Source organism: Musa acuminata, chromosome BXJ1-4 (genome assembly GCF_036884655.1).
Source record: "Musa acuminata AAA Group cultivar baxijiao chromosome BXJ1-4, Cavendish_Baxijiao_AAA, whole genome shotgun sequence".
Classification (NCBI taxonomy): domain Eukaryota; kingdom Viridiplantae; phylum Streptophyta; class Magnoliopsida; order Zingiberales; family Musaceae; genus Musa; species Musa acuminata.
In genome coordinates, this window is record NC_088330.1 from 37,189,925 (window position 1) to 37,207,373 (window position 17,449).

Here is a 17,449-nt window from a genome sequence, read left to right on the forward strand (position 1 = left end):
CGTATCCGAAATGACCGAAATACTTTATACTTCCACTCACTGCACCGCTTCGCGTCGTACCGCTTCACAAAACCCGCTTTCTCCATGGGAAGCTGATGTGGACATTGATTCCTCCAATCACAAGGCAGGTACGACGAAGAGTAGAAGTCGACGGCAGGAAGAGCATTCCGTGTCATTATTATTGACTAAAACAGACCAAAGCCATTTCGGCGACTGCTTTGATTACGGATTTGTTTCTTCACATCCACCCGCGGATCGATCGTTGAATAAATAGGAGACGGGTCGGAGGCGGATTTCGCATCGCTTCTCGTCCTCTCCCCTATTTTCTTCTTAAATCTTCGCGAACAACCTCCACCTCCCTCTTTCTTTTCTCGATTGCCTGTGATCTAGGGTTTCGTACGTCGCCCTTTTCGATACCTTGCTGCCGCTGGTCTTTGATTCGCCCTGACGTCTCCTTCGCGAACGTCTCGTCGGCTCCGACTGCGGTGGTCGTTTCTGTATTGTGGTATTCAACATGACGATTCCTAATTCGGAGGGTTTCTTTCCGTCGGATAGCTGCTTGCCTCGCGCTCCCGCGGAAGAGAAAGATATCATAATGGAACTGATCAGATCCTCCGAAGCCAGTATCAAGGAAGGCGATCTCTACTACCTTGTCTCGCATAGGTAACCAATCAAGTTCCTTTGCTTTCTTCTTCTCCTCCTCCTCTTGTGTTTGTAGGATCCCATTTTTAGCATTGATACGCTCGATGTTATTTGATTGAATTGGCCACGGCTGGCGGCATATGATGTCTTCTTTACCCGCCTGGCGAAGCAGGTTTATGGGTCTTTTGGTATAAGGGTGTACATTTTTATCTTGATTTTGCATCTTATAACTATGATCTTTGATTCACTTGTCAGATGAGTTGTGCTGGTGTTGTATTTTCCCGTACAGGTGCCGACTGCTTTATATAACATCCATAATTGCGAGATCATTTGGTGATTACTGAATGTAAATTTTATGATAGATTCTGAAAAAATATCAGAAAGTTGCCAATTGCATGTCAAAGGCTTGACAATTGATTATATGTGATCATGCATTATCATGGCACTTTTAGCTGGTGAAAAGATTTGCAAACATATCCAATGGTTTTATTTTGTCTGATGAAAACATAGGAGTAGGTACACGAGAAGAATAGTAGATACAGGGAATTAGGTATGTGGCATCTTCCCCTTTATGACTCGTTCTATTTTCATTAACGTAATAACAATCGGATGTAAGATGAAAAAAAAGGCAAAATTATATACATATTTATTTTCATTTCATTATATACTTATCCAAAAAAGTTTCTCTTTACTATGTGAGTGTTAATAAACTAAGGATGATCTTGAGTTTTATTAAGAAGTATATAAAACAATTAGGATCAAATACTTGCATCGATTGAATACAAACAAAAACAAGAATTTGTCCCATTGAAAATGTAGAAACTAATAGGTGGGTAGTGAGTGGCTGGGGTTTTTGAGAAACAAAGATATTAGAGTTTTTTCTTTTGTCATGCCATGTATCAGAATACAAGACCGCATCTTGTTAGTTGCAGAGAGATTCCATCTGACTAGTTGTCTTACAGAGGGGTGGGGGGCTGATGCATGAGGCTTCTGCCAATGCAATGCTTCAGAAGGGTCAATACAAGCAACCTTATTCTTGCCACCAAAGAGGCTATTTTCATATTCGAATCATGTATTAGTAACCTTATTGTGGTGCAAAGGCACCCTCCCAAAGAAATAATAGGCAGAGGCACAACAAGAAAGGGGATGGAAGGATTTTATTTGTTTGTGACACACACAAATTTCTATTGCGGAGAGCTTTGTGTCTCTTGTTGGGGCACAACTACTTCAATAGAAGTATTTGCCCTGGAGCTACTTTACTGCCATCATGAAGTCATATCTTATACCATTGATGCACTTCTTTGTTGGAAGAAATGTGAGGGGTAGCCTTTCTTCGATTTGTGAAAGAGAACTAGCACCTAAAGCTTCAATTTTCCAAAAGATAAATTAAGAGCTAGATTTTTCACTGGATGCTCGATTTCAACTTTCAGCTCTACATGCCTTGGAGACACCTTGGAACTATCATGGTTACTTGAACAGTAATAATCAAGGAAAAAAATTCCCAGGCTAATGTCAAAAAGATGGAACTTTCCAAAAGTTCCTTTGAGTTTCAGATTTGGTGCGATGGTGCATTAATGTGCTTGAAAAGGTTCATGGTGATAACAGTCATTATTAATGGGACTATAGTGTAGTGAATCTGTTGGCCATGTTGAATAGTTTGGGTTTATTTGGTATTATGTTTCTTAACAAGCATGTAAGATACTTGTAGCGATCTTGCTCCAAATTTTGCTTGATAAAAACGTACATCACTTTAGTAATTGTACTTGTTAGGTGATGTTTATGTAATTAATGCACCATGTATTTTTAAATGAGTCTTATACTTATTGCTTCTTATAAACTATTTTGATATCTTGCAATTGAATTGGATGTATCTTGTCATATATGTTTCTTTAAGATGAATGCTACTGTTAATTATGTTTCTTTTACATTCTTGTTTGAAGTTATGAGTCACTATAACAATTGTTTTTAAGGATGAACCAACATATGGGTTTTTTGCTTTTGCAGATGGTGGATGGAATGGCAAGAATATGTGGATTTAGACAAGTCTGATGACAATTCCAATGAGGGCATTTTTTGCATCCCTCGTAGGCCCGGAGAGATTGATAATTCTAATCTTTTATTGAATGAATCAGTTGTGGAAGGTAATGATTTGGATCTTAAAAGATCTTTGCAGGAAGGAGAAGACTACAGTTTGGTGCCGCAAGATGCTTGGAAGAAGCTTCTAGAATGGTATATTTGGTTGTTTCTTTTCATTTTCGTTGAATCTGTTTTGTCTACTGTCATCTGGGAAACTTTTATTTTCTTGGAAAACCATCATAAAAAATCATTTGATTGTGTAAGTTGATCCTTTTTAGATCCAGCATTGACGAGAGCCTTGTGCATTGGCCATGACATATTTCTTCTTAAATGTCCCTGAATAATTAAGCTTGTTGTTCATTACCAGAGTCTTTAAGTAAAAGATTAATATTATCTTCAAAGTATAGTCAGCAAGCCAAAGTTAGTGTAGTTTAGATGTTTATCTTTAGGTTATCATTAGATGTTTAAAATTGTTTGTTGGTGTTTGTTTTCGGAGTTTAAGGTTAACAACATATTAGTGTAGCTTGATAAATTCAAAGAGCATACACATATGTACATGGTAGGTGTTGGGAGACTTTGGTTGGATCAAGGAAAAGGTTACCACTTATCACATTGAGATGTACAAGTGGTTTATGAAGTTTTGGCCTTTTGGGTTAATCCAGTAGTCCTTAAATTGTCATATGAAGAGCTGGCTGTACTGGGAGGTCAAATGTGTTGCCACATTTCCACAAGGAAAAAGAACATGAGGTTCCTGCTATTGTGTGTTTCTGGAGAGGGTTAGATGTACATGCCTAAAACCCCATGTCAAAAGACTGTTTACATAATTTGTCTCGAAAATGCTCAATTCATCGCAATGGAGCAGTCATACTTTAGAGCCAAAGTCCCCTTGAATCTCAAAAAAATTTGATGATGAATGTCAGTTGATATTACCAACAGTTAACTGTGGCTTCAGCATGGCATATAAGTGTTCTTTGGAGGAAGCATTGCTGTGCACCATGGTAGTGGAGTTGTCTATGATATGCCTGAAATATTGATATACTTGGAGGCATGAATCTATCTTTTGTGGCCTCACGGCGTGGAACTGAGGCAGTCCACGACATATAATTTGTAGTACTAGGAGTCATGCTATAACCTGTCTAATGTCAATTCTACGATATTCATTGATTGCCGCCAGACTTTCTTATTTTACGAAGATCAACTATAACCTTCCATTTGGTAGTGTTTTGTTTCATGCTATAATGGTTATTGAATATACATTTTTTTCTGTTTAGTATTCTTCTTTGGTTTACTATTTGTAAATGGTGCTTGGACTTTATTTAACAGGTACCGAGGGGGACCAGAACTACCTAGAAAAGTAATTTCTGAGGGTTTTATTACCAAGAAGTTCAATGTAGAAGTTTATCCTCTTTGTTTGCAATTAGTTGATGGAAGAGACAAGTCCCAGAGAACTTTAAAGATTAGCAGAATGGTATTTCCTATTCCGGAGCAGTATCTCCTACTTTTTTTACTTTAGGTTAATCATTGCATTATTATGTTTTTTTATATCTTATTGTTAACTCACCGTGTTTGAGAACTTTTTTTCTTTGAATGTTGTCTTCTCTAAGATGTCTTTGTGGATGGGAAATTCTGCAATAAAGGTGCAAGTGTTTATGTTTGGATTACTGTAGAATATGTTTCTGAAGAGCTGTCTCCTTATTAGACTATTAGATGGCTGCTTTTATGATAATATTTTCATTTTACTTGTTCATATCTGCATAGATCTTTGTTAGACATTTAATTATGTAACTTGTGTACTCACTGTTTTTCTTGTTAGTTAATGTGCTAGTCCCTTGTTTACCTTTTCTATCAAATGATTTGCTTTTGCTACCGTTTGGCTGTTGATGTGATAACGCTGCTAATGGGATGTGATAATGCTGGTGTTGGCTAAAGGCAGATGTATAACTGTTTCATTACATGGAAAACCAAAAGCTCAGTCCTTCTCTATCTAGCAGAAACTAATAGCTAGGCTAACTTTATTGCAAGAAAACATATATATCCAAACAAGAGCTTTAAGAGCTTGCAAGCATCTCTATTTGTAGGAAGATGCGTGTTCTAAGCTTCGTATTTAATGGGGATTCTAAATTAAAATAAGTAGTTCATCAAATTTTATAAAATTAACTCTGATTTCTTTTAAAGACTTGCAATCATCAGCTTTGCTACAATGTTTTGGAAGGTTCCCAATGTTGCTATCGTCCATAAAGAGCTGAAAATCAGCCGACCTCCTGTATTGGTTAGGACTGTCCCTCTTTTGATAATGGTTCCCCAAAAACTCATCTTCAATTGATCTCTCCTATCTTGAATTGGGGACATGTTTATTAGCTGGTATTGTCTCTTGAAATTAGTCCTAGATGAATTAGCTAATTCACAGGTCTTTCTTTATGCTGTTTAAGCTATACTTTTGATGAATTGGTCTTGATAGCTTCCTTTGTGAAATGAGTGGCTAGCTTGCTCAAAGATCAAGTCACAATCGGGGTTGAATCCAGCTGTTTCATATTGGTCTTTGTTCTTTATGTTGATTAATATTTGCTTTCTAATTCTCTGAAACTTCAATTTCGGGGATACTAGCTAAATTTTATAGACATGACATGTGCATAAGAAAAGCTATTAACTTTATTATACTACAACATGAAAATTTTCTTTTACTATTCAAAAAAATTAATTCTTTTTTTCAAAATCTCTTTATGGACTTTTTAGTCTTTTTGCATAAATTTACTATTTTTTGTTGCCATGTTATTCATTGGTTAAATTTGATACACAAGTGATATTGTTTTTCCTTTTCTTAATGGTTATGGCAGTTTAATACTTGGAACGTATTCTTTCTGTTTAAAGACAAGATATTTAAAGGGGCTAAGGAAGAACATAATAGTTGTGTCCATGTGTCTTAATATCCAAACTGCCTAAGCTCAAGCCATCAACAATAGGCTAAATCATATATTCCTATCAATTTCCTTAGTAGTTCTGTACATGCAATCTTCATTATCAATGAAGATCCTGTCAGGGCACAATTTATATATCCTAAATTGGTTCTTTAGGTTTTCAATGTACCTGAACTTATACTGATAGCTGGTTGGATTAGTATGTACTGCCATACTGCAATTCACCAGGCGATACAAGCTGATACAGGTTTGGAAGTAGAAAGAAACAGGAAGCAGTTTAAAAGGATAGTTGAAAGAGAAACACCAACCTGTCGATTTGGAAGTAGAAAGAAACAGGAACCACTTGAAAAGAGTGGTCAGGAGAAATAGTAACCTGTAATTCTCATCTTCTTCGTCCTTCGCTGATGGTTGGAAACTTGCAGTCAAGCTACCCAGCCAAAGATGTTTGTGAACCCTAAGGAGATGGGGTGTTCTGGGGCAGGGTTGAGGTGGGTCAGCGGCCTGCTGGTTCTGGTCAGAGGGAATTAGAAGAATAAAAAGAGTGGTAGGAAAGCTTGAAGCCAACCTCTTTTGCGTGGTGCTGAAATATTTGTCAAAGTAGGAGTTAGTTAGAAATTAGAGTTCAAATTTGCAGAGAAACTTGTTGGAACAAGTCTCTTGTATGTTATACTTATGCTAGTATCTTTACTCTTATGAATTTCTTCATTTTGGATTATGGAAGGATTTTCTTATGGTTGAATGTAGCTTTTACAATATATGGAAGCAGCACTGAGGTAGATTCTTAATAGTATTTTTAAGTGGTGGTGATCATTATAAACTGTCACTAAGCTGTAAAATTGGCTGTTATACTCTAAAACATGGTTTTGCCGTACCGGTCCGATAGGCTTTTGGTACGCGGACCGCTTGTTACCGGTCCGTACTGTAGCAATGCTACAGTGCTCGGCACGCCTGAATATACCGCTCGGTACACCTGGGTGTACCGAGCGGTATACCGTACCGTACCGGTACCGAGCCCTGGTCGAAACTCTGGTACGGTACGGTATTGCGAACCTTGCTTTAAAACATGGTTATTATTGCTTTATTTATAATATAATGCATTTTATTTAGTCTCAGTCATACTTGACTTTTTGATTGTCCCTTTGCAATAAATGTTCTTATCTGTTTATTTTTAAACATTAAAATTTTCATTGTTGGCAATTTATACTTGGTTATTTATAATTTTATGTTATATGTAAAATCTTTTAAATTTACTGAAATGACAAAAAAATCATCTAAACCGAGGCTTTCTTGATTTGACTAAAACTTAAACTAAAGCAAACCAATTCTTGATTTGCAAAAGTTCTATAGGGGTTGATATGTAGAAGGTGATTTGTCAAGGAAAGAATTATAAATACCATTTGTTTTGATTGCAACAACAACAACAAAACCATAAGTCCCAATTATTTGGGGTCGGTTACATGAATCTTTTGTTGTCATTGAGATCTGTAAAAAATCATATGCTTGGTTAAGTCCCAAAAGTTCTATAGGGGTTGATATGTAGAAGGTGATTTGTCAAGGAAAGAATTATAAATACCATTTGTTTTGATTGCAACAACAACAACAAAACCATAAGTCCCAATTATTTGGGGTCGGTTACATGAATCTTTTGTTGTCATTGAGGTCTGTAAAAAATCATATGCTTGGTTAAGTTTAGAATACTTAGATATTTATTTATAATTTCTATTAAGATCTTTTTAGGTCCTTTTCTATATTTCTTCGGACAACTAACACACTTCCATGTCAGGTGCATAAAAAGTATAACGTATTATGCTATTCTACATATTAGAGCTATGTTATATACTTCCTTCGAATTGATTTTGGATAAAATACATATGCGTGTATCATATTTAGTGGTCTAGGCATGCCTCATGCTATAGGCTGTTTAGAAACTGTGCTAGATACCACGCCACTTTAGCTGCAGAACAAGAGGATAAGATATACTTATTTTTTTTTCCCTTTAATAAGAGAACATAAGTAGTGTAAATCTTGACGCAGAGGATTTGCGCCTCATTCTGTGTGCAGGCTGTACTTCCTATTGTAAGGCACAATCAGATGCCTGTATATAGACCTTTTTAGGCACCAAATGTCTGCATTTAGGCTTTTGTCCATATGTGTGCCTGTACAGTTCCTGGCATGAATTTTTCCAATTAAGTAAACTGTCTTCAGTTCATTGCTGTGGGTTGTTTTAGAAAGTCAGTGGAACTAGAACTTTATTTGGCCTCAATGGTAAGAATATAAATGACATTGTATTGGAGATAAACAACTCATAATCTTCTTTCTTATAGATTTATACTTTATTGGGACCACAAATATATTTTCAGGATGCTGACTTGCAATTGCTTATTATGTCAGGCATCAGTGCGTGAGCTTTACAACATGGTTTGCATGCTTTTTGAACTAGAGAAGGAGAAGGTATGCCCTCTGACTCTGGAATCACAAAATTTCTTCATCAATAATATCTATTTACTTATATCTCAAGTTTCTTTCTTTTCTCTTTCCTCATTTAAGGTTTCAATCTGGGATTATTACAACAAAACTAAGCATCAGTTTTTGAACAACTTTGATCAAACTCTTGAGGAAGCTCAGTTGCTTATGGACCAGGAGGTAAGGATGATGTATTTATTACTTTCTAGATCATGGCTAGCTAATGGATTTGTTCCATATATGGATGAGTATAGGTATCATTTTTTATATGCTTTATGCAGAATTTAATGGCAGGTAAAGATCCATGTAGTGCTGACTTCAAATAGTGAGGACATTATGGCACATGTTCTTAACCTTCAATCCTATATAACCTGTAAAATTGTGTTGTATGGACGTTTGATAGTGCATGCTAAATTGTCTATCTTTTAGTACTTTACAAAGTTCTGGTCTTTAGTTCACTATAATGTTCTGACTTCATATTTCATAAGCTAATTGTTTACAAATCAATAATATGATCATTTGTGAAATAATTATGGAAATCCTTATTCTATATTTCTTGAGGCAAACTCTGGTTTCTATGTTATTATTAATATGAAAAGAAGTTGCCACCTAAATTAATTTAAGAAAACTGAAATCAGCTGTAATTTTTATGCTTCCCATTGCTATTTTATTGACACTAAATTTAGACAGCACAGACATTTTTCTGCACCATCCAGTTGTCTTCAAATTTGAATCAGTTAGTCATTTTGTTAATTCCTATATTCACACAGGTTCTTTTGGAGGTCCAAGATGATAAGCTTTGGCCTTCCAATGTCAGTATGAGTTCAGCTGGAAATGAATTGGCTTTGGTTCCTTTAGAACCTTCAAGGTCTTCTGTGACAATTGCTGGAGGTCCTATGTTATCTAACAGTTATTCAACTGGATTTCGCTCCAATTTTCTAGAAGGGGGCAATTTTAGTTCTTCACAGAGGGACACAGAAGATAGGGATGATGTTTTGAATAATGGAATAAAGGTTGATGGTCAAGGACTGACAGGATTGCATAACCTGGGCAATACTTGTTTTATGAACAGTGCCTTACAGTGTTTAGTGCATACACCTCCCCTTGTTGATTATTTTCTTCAAGATTACAGTGAGGAGATAAACAAGGAAAATCCCTTGGGAATGCAAGTAGGTAACTTGTTGTTTAGCATATGATAATTTTTGTGTATTTTCCATTAAGGAGTTCTTAATGTTTATCAGAGGATATCAAATGGTTGCTGCCATATAGTTTTTAATTTCTGTTATGATCATACAGGGTGAACTTGCAATTGTTTTTGGAGAATTGCTAAGGAAGTTATGGTCATCAGGACGGACATCAGTAGCACCACGTGCATTTAAAGCAAAGCTTGCTCGGTTTGCTCCTCAGTTTAGTGGATATAATCAACATGATTCTCAGGTTGGTGCCACCATCTTCATGATCAATATACTATGTTCTTATATCAATTTTGAGTTTTTGCCTCAAATTTTGAATGTTTAGCTTCATTCACATTTGTTATCAAATTAAGTATTTCAAGAACAAATTTGAAATGGGACATGGAACTTGTATAGTGCCTCTGTTTCCTATTGGTTGCTGCATATGTAGTCTGAAATTTTATTCAGTGTCAAATTCAGCTTTTGGGTGTATAGATCATTTTCAACTGAAGAACATGATAATTGCGGTTATTTTGCTTGATAGACTGATTATTAGGTTACTCAACATTTGATAGTTTATTGTGATTATGGGTGGGTAGTTTGGATCAAGGAATATAATTTTGTCAGGACCAGAATGTAACATATTTACTGGTCCAGAAGAAGGATAGGATCAGACCACCTCTTTATGAGTGGTCTAGGGTTGGGGCAGCAGTTACTGCCCGGTAATCCTTGTGAACTAGGCTTACAGCTCGGCTTTGGCTACTAGGTGTAAACTAACCAGTAAGGCCACCACTCAGTTCATGGACCCAACTTTGGTCGCATTAAAAAGCACAAAACAACCATCTTTCTCACCTTTCCTATCTCTCTCTTTCTTGCAATTAGGTTTCAGAAACTTGTACCTTGCTTTCTGTAAATCATTAATTCAATGCAAATCACATATAGTTCTTAATCAAGGATTTTATGATTCTTAGCTTTTGTATGAATCATCAGCTTTGCATAGATAAGTGATTTATTTCAAATCTAAACTGACATTTTGCAAAAACCATATGCATGACAGTAGGCAAAAACTGTTGCTCAATTCTGGTCTACCAAGTTATTATGTTGATTGTTTTGTGAATTTTATTTAGAAACACCTGCTAGGCCTTTTTAGCATCATAGTGGTTCAACTTCCTCAGTCGCCTGGAAACCAATGATTTTGTTGTGCACAAATGTTGATATTGCCATTTGAACCTGTGAAATGAAATTATACTTTGTGAACATTTTGATGAAATATATAGCACTATGTGAATGTGTCTATTTTTCACTGTTTCACTTTTAGTTGCTTACTAGCAATGTTTATTTGCATTTGATCAGTGACACATAATAAGAAACTCTATTTCATGACCGAGTCCATAATACGAGAGACTTTATTTCAGTAACCTATTGTCGGAAATGGATCCGTGAATCTATAATTGCTTGTTGAAATGTCCTGTACATTTTTTATTTTTCTGATTGGAGACTGGAGACTATGACTGTTAACTGATTGTAATTCCTTTTTTTAGTTATTGTCTTAATATTATCACCAGAAGATATTATAGGTTCATTTTTTTATAATAATTATTTTCAAGGTTGATCGTACCATAGCATACCGCTCGGTACAGCGGAATGTACTGGTTTGACAGGGGACTGGTATGGGTGGTACATCGACATGCCTCCATGTACCATGTGTTGGTATTGCTCGTTTCAGTTCGGTACATATCATACCAATGGTTGGTCGGTACATTGGTACAGACCGGTAAGGTGAATCATGGTTATTTTGACATTACCATTTTGACTCAATCTTTTATCTGTAGGAACTTCTTGCCTTTCTATTGGATGGTCTGCATGAAGATTTAAACCGTGTAAGAAGCAAGCCTTACATAGAAGCAAAAGATGCAGATGGTCGTCCAGATGATGAATTTGCTGAGGAATGTTGGCAAAATCACAAGGCTCGAAATGACTCCATTATCGTTGATGTTTGCCAAGTGAGATATTTTAGTTTCAGTTTGTTCAAACCAAGTTTTCGTTAAAATTTGCATTGAGTATTGTCTTTAAATAAATTCAAATTCTCTAGTTAAACTATTCATAGATAACTTTTGAAGTTCTTTGTTGGCTATGGCATTTGGTCTAGTTGTTCTGCCTTCATACACAGTGGCTTTCATAATCAATTTTTGCCTTTCATCATCCTCATATAGACATTCCAAGTCCTATGCCTCAATTTTACAATTATAGCAGAAATCTTTTCTTCCAGCTTTTGAAATTTTATAATAGGCCTCTCCTTTATAGATATTATAGCAATAGTATGAATATGCTATGAGCTCTTGTTTGAAACTTCAAATGATTGTGAAAGGCATGGTTTTACAGTCAGTTTGTAGTTTGTACAAGTACTTTTCTCCTTGGGAATCTTAGTTTGGCATCATGAATTATTTGAAGATACAGCTGCAGCATGCTTGTTAATCCAGTTTCATTATTTTCCTTTTGAACTAATTGATGTTTGCTGATATCCTGTCCATCGACATTTACTCTCATGTTAACCATGAACACTATTAGAACTTGAGATTTCACAGTTAATATTTGGAAAAGACATTGACATTTATAGAAGCAACACTTGAATATAGAAGTTATTTCTGCTTATTAAGGGTCCATGATTTTCCATATTATGAATTTGCTGACAAATGTTGACAAAATGACATCTCGGACTGATTTTATTATTGTGGATGTATGCAAGCTTGGTACCTAAATATTTAAGGATTTTGTTTAAGAAATATGTTGGTTTTTATTCTAAAATTTGAATGACAGTTTAACTGCTCTCTAACAGTGAAGTTATTCTGCTTCACGTGTTATATAATCTGATGTGATCATGTAGCTTGAACCTTTTGTTGGGCAGCTATAAAGACAATTCTGTAGCTATTGTTTCTAAAAGTTGCTGAACAATCTGTGTCCAATCAATTTGTACTTCATGGTATTTGTGATGTACAAATGACCTGACAAAATTTTCCTTTTTTTCATTTGAGCTAATATTCTGATTGTGATTTAATTTTCACTGTCAAAGTAATTTATAGCCTCTTTCTTGTCGATGTTTTTGGTCATTATTGATATAACATGTTCTTTCTTTGTACTGGTAAAATTTATCCTGATAATAGATATAGTTAGTGTTTTATTCTTAAATGCTAAATTAGTGTCATTGTCGATGGTGGATTCAGGGCCAATATAAGTCAACATTGGTATGTCCTGTCTGCAGCAAAGTTTCTGTGACATTTGATCCTTTTATGTACTTGTCGCTGCCACTTCCTTCAACTGCCACCCGGACGATCACTGTGACTGTGTTTAGTGGTGATGGCAGCTCTCTTCCCATGCCTTTCACTGTGACAGTGCCAAAAAATGGTTGTTGCAAAGATCTAATTCAAGCACTGAGTACTGCTTCATGCCTAAAGCACACTGAGGCCTTGGTACTGGCAGAGGTAAGATGCTGTCCTTGGTTATTTTTCTCTATTTATTTTAAGTGTCGGATATAATCAACATTATTATGCATATCTTGCCAATTTCCAGGTTTATGGCAACCGTATATACCGCTACCTAGAGAATTCTTTTGAATCATTATCTAACATAAAAGATGAAGAGCATATTGTGGCTTACAGACTTCCTATACACCATGAGAAATTATTGAGACTAGAGATATTGCATAGGAGAGCAGAAGGGTAAGATTTTGTACTCCCTCATGTGCATGTATCTGCATATGTTATCTTACATCGTGCCCCTGCTTGCTTACTATTACTTTTCATGGTTTTGGTAATCTAAGGTGCTGCACTTTTATTTATAACTAATGAAATAGAATCATTATCTGAATTATTTGTCACTGAAAAGTTAAAAAATATGAATATTGATGATGCTGAGCCATATATTGAATAATTTGTATTCTTGTTGATTTCCGTGGTTACTGGTTAGTGCTATGTAATAATGATTTGGCTTTATTATTTGATTAAAATTTTACATCATTTTTTAATTAAACTTTACATCATGATAAAATGTCATTTTATGCTTGAAATTTCTTAACAAAAAAAAAGGGCACTATCTTACCTGATTATTTTACTTCCCAAAAGTGAAGAGTTTGTTGGAATTTTTTTAAAGTAACTTGAAATACTCAATCCAGCACGTTCTTTCTCCAGATTTTTATCAGAACCACGATATAGTGCCCATCTGAAGCTTCTTGGAACGCCACTAGTTACAACCTTGTCAGTGGATTCCAGAACTGGAGCAGATATCCATGCTGCTGTTCTTTCTGTGCTTGCTCCATTGCTGCGAGCAAATGCACTTACATGGTCACATGGGGACAAGAGTAGCAGAGACAGTGGCTCTGGGCCAAGCCTGGATTCTATTGTACTCTCGGATAATGGTATTCAGTGCTCAGAAGAGACTTTGTCAACATCAGACATGGAATTAGAAGAGGTCCATAACAGTATTCCTGACATTCAGCTTGCCTTGGCAGATGGGAAGGTCATCAGTAGAAGTACGGTTGATGTTGATTATACTGTTCCTGTATCTCGTCTAAAGGTGGTGATGAACTGGTCAGACAGAGAGCATGAAATTTATGACTTCAGTTTCCTTGAGGATCTTCCTGAAGTGTTCAAGTCTGGTTTCATGTCAAAGAAAACTCGGCAGGAGGCAATCACTTTATATTCATGCTTGGAAGCATTTATAAAAGAAGAACCTCTAGGGCCTGATGATATGTGGTTGGTTCTCTTTCTGCATTAGGATTTTTAAGTTATTTGATGTTTTCTGGATAATTATAATATTTTTCCCTTTTTTGTGTTAGGTACTGCCCTAGGTGCAAGGAACACAGGCAGGCAACTAAGAAGCTTGACTTATGGAGGTTGCCAGATATTTTGGTTGTTCACTTGAAACGATTTTCTTACAGCCGATTTATGAAAAACAAACTTGACACATTTGTGAACTTCCCTGTGCATAACCTTGATTTAAGCAAATATGTTGGGCACAGGGAAAGTGCTTCAAGTTCTCTTGTTTATGAACTCTATGCAATAAGCAACCACTATGGTGGCTTAGGTGGGGGTCACTACTCTGCTTTTGCAAAGGTAAGGTCCTTTCCCATTTTTCTTTCATTAGCATGATTGAATTCTGAGTTAGCTTCAGAGTAACGCATCATAATTAGTTGCATCTTTTTTTCTTAAGACATAGATGCTGAAAATAATAATCTCAATTCAAACTTTATCTGCTAAAATTGTGAATGCTGCCTATAGTTACTTTTTAATCAGGGTTCATCTTTTAACAGCTACTTGAAGAAGACAGCTGGTTTCATTTCGATGATAGTCATGTTTCCCCTGTAAACGAAAATGAAATCAAGAAATCAGCAGCCTATGTCCTGTTCTATCAGCGAGTTGGAGTTGAGTCCAAGATGGATGTCAGGGAAACAGGGATCAGCCCAGATTCCTCAAATTTTTAAGAGCAAATCTGAATTGGCAAGCAATTTGATTTTTGTTTCATGATTCTTTTAACCTTAAATAGTGGAAGGATAGCTGGGTTGCAGCTTTTAACTGATCATGCTGTTGGTTGACATGGCCGTAGAAGTTTGGTGGTGATCATTGATTCAAAATTGTTTGATCTGCCACTGAATACCCACCCACAAGCATAATCCAAGACTGGACTCACAGTGCAATTGATAGTTCAAGGAAGCTAAGGTCATTTATTACATTGTTTTAGAAATTATTGAGGTATGAAGCTGTTGAGTGTTGTATGAGTTAATTTTTCATCTTTTAGATTAGAGTTGGAAGTGAAGTTCACCATAATGTTTATTATTTGTTACTATTAGATTTGATAGATTATCCCGGAAGCAGTTGCCACTACATTTGGCAGATGAGGATTGGAATGTCCTTGAGCTTCTCAATGATCCATTCAAAGCTACCAATCTGGCCCTGGTGATATTCTCTTATTTTTGTAGAGAGATGTTTGAAGCTGTAATGCAAATGTTTTCTTTTGCAAACTGCACTTTCTGCAGTAAAATTGTAATGACAGGTTGAAAAAGTGGTTCAGTGTCTCATTTTTTCTTCATTTTCAGTTCAAAATCAAGGATCTTATGGCCTTTGCTTAATTATGCATTGGAAATAGCTTTTCGTTGCCAATGGTAGGATCATAATGTGACTTGGAATGCAAAGAATGAAGAGGTCTCTAATTCACTTGTGGTGCTGCTCAATTGGATGTAATTCACGTATGGTTCTACCAGTTTTGGATTAGCAGGGTGTGTACCGTTGGAACAACTTTGGTGGCTTTTTATTGTGCCTTGTCCCAAGGATTCGTCCCAGATTTTTATTTTTAGTGTGCAGAAATGGATGATGGTTTGTTTGAATGTGTTTTTTCAAACTATTAGTAACTAAAATGGGATTCCATCTGAGGATTTTGCAATGATATGTGAAATATTCATCAGCAATGTTAGCTCCTTTAAATGCGTAATGGTTGCTCTTTTGTTAGCAAGATGGGTTTTGATATTCAATTGTTAGCACCTTAAAATGCCTAATGGTTGTTCTTTTGTTACTCAAAGTGAGGAACATGCGTTGGTCGATATTGCAACAGGCTAATGTTAGTTTCAGTCATTATTCTTTTGTTGTTCTTTTGTTATTAAAATGGCTAATGTTCTGAACATCAACTTCGCAGTCCATTCGACAAAGGAAGATTACGATATTTAAAGTATAATAAACTTTAATGTAGTGAAACTTATACTAAATTAATGAAGTTCAATTTTATCAGTGCTGAGTCAAAACAGGGTGTTAAGATGAATGGATAAATTATTCTAAGCATTTAAACTCAATTGAATGAGGTATCCGTACAGCAAACTCAGGATGGTTGAAGTAGAGAGGACCCTAAGAATAATAATAATAAATTTGTTAGTTAATTGTAACATTAACCGTGCCTTATGGGTTAAAATGTTGTACTTTTAAGAAACGTTATATATAATAAACAATGAATACGAATAGTAAAATATTTCGAAATTTTCAAGAAACAGGAGGTATAAAATGAACTAAATTTCATAACTGTATATGTATGTGAACATGATTATCTAAATAAACCTCACATTTTAGATTTATCTCTTATATGACCTCCTTTATTTTTGAAAACATAGGTAGCATCACAGATCAGAAGCAATGTGGGTTGAATTAATGTGCAATAATGCTTTCAATCAACTGAAGAAGAGCGTGTTTGCATGGAGAAAAAGTTTTCTATTTTAGAAACACTGAAGTGCGTTGGTGTTGGAAATGGTCGTCGATCCATGTCACCGAGTCAATCTGATCTAGCTGACTTGCTAAAGGTCAACGTGTGTTAAGGGTTTGGATGCTCTTCTATTTAATCGCTCAAAGCCTTGCTCCTCACAATAAATAAACATTACATATAAAACTAGTTTCAGGGCATACGCCAAACAAAAGCTGCTCGAGTTAAAGATGAGGTTTGATATGAGCTTTGAAAGAAAATTTTGGATATCCAATCATGCAGAAGAGACTATGTTGACTTAGCAATTCTATGTGTGTCAAGTTGTGATTGGTTCCAAAATATTGATCTCAAAGTGCAACTTCAAATAAAATTTAAATAGTTTAGTGCACAAGGAAATTAAAGTTTGATTCATGCTATTCATCTATATGACTATCCCAATGCTTTTGTAGCATGCACATTAAAAGATTCCATGCACTAATGTGGAGAGTAGGCGTCTTGCTTGGGGTGGAAGGAGGACAGTGGTCCGATCGAATTCAATAGTTTATTGTTGAAGCCGGTTTTAAGAGGGAACTTCGAAAGGACTGCAAGATTAGGGATATCTTCACCACCTCTTTGATGTCTATAGCTTCGGCATCCTCCTCCTAGAGCTCCTCACCGAGAAAACTCCCTTCTAGGACCTAGTGGAGGAGCATGGTGCCAACACCCCCCGATGGGTCCACTTTGGGAGGAGAAGTGGAACGACTCCAGCAAGGACCCCGAGGCAATCGGGAATGAGGAATCCTAGGAGAGGCTGACAACATTGCTGAATATCGCGTTGGCACACGTAGCGGTTGAGGCAGAGAAGCAACCGTCAATGTGGGAAGTGCCACAAATGATTAGAGAGGCACGGGCGAAGGTGATGGTCTTGTCTAATAGTAGCGACCACTCATTGGGGAGGTGGTCGAATAT

General features: G+C 36.1%; 1 protein-coding gene across 1 annotated transcript; it reads left to right on the forward strand.

The window, feature by feature from the left end:
- The first annotated feature begins 248 nt into the window (after nucleotides 1–248).
- Nucleotides 249–15,349, forward strand: LOC135584931 (ubiquitin carboxyl-terminal hydrolase 9-like). The gene is made up of 13 exons (XM_065176718.1): nucleotides 249–663; nucleotides 2,647–2,871; nucleotides 4,042–4,186; nucleotides 8,025–8,084; nucleotides 8,181–8,276; nucleotides 8,867–9,265; nucleotides 9,393–9,533; nucleotides 11,101–11,271; nucleotides 12,490–12,747; nucleotides 12,836–12,984; nucleotides 13,453–14,016; nucleotides 14,100–14,376; nucleotides 14,574–15,349. Exons 1-13 carry the CDS (start codon nucleotides 515–517, stop codon nucleotides 14,742–14,744), a joined length of 2,805 nt encoding a protein of 934 aa, XP_065032790.1. The 5' UTR covers nucleotides 249–514; the 3' UTR covers nucleotides 14,745–15,349.
- The last annotated feature ends 2,100 nt before the right edge of the window (nucleotides 15,350–17,449 follow it).

Excerpts from the sequence above, each read along its gene's own strand:
- LOC135584931 (XM_065176718.1), top strand. The coding sequence starts at position 515 with ATGACGATTCCTAATTCGGAGGGTTTCTTTCCGTCGGATAGCTGCTTG. Across the intron at positions 4,187-8,024 it reads CTTTAAAGATTAGCAGAATG|GCATCAGTGCGTGAGCTTTA; the intron begins GTATTTCCTATT and ends TTATTATGTCAG. Across the intron at positions 12,748-12,835 it reads AGGCCTTGGTACTGGCAGAG|GTTTATGGCAACCGTATATA; the intron begins GTAAGATGCTGT and ends GCCAATTTCCAG.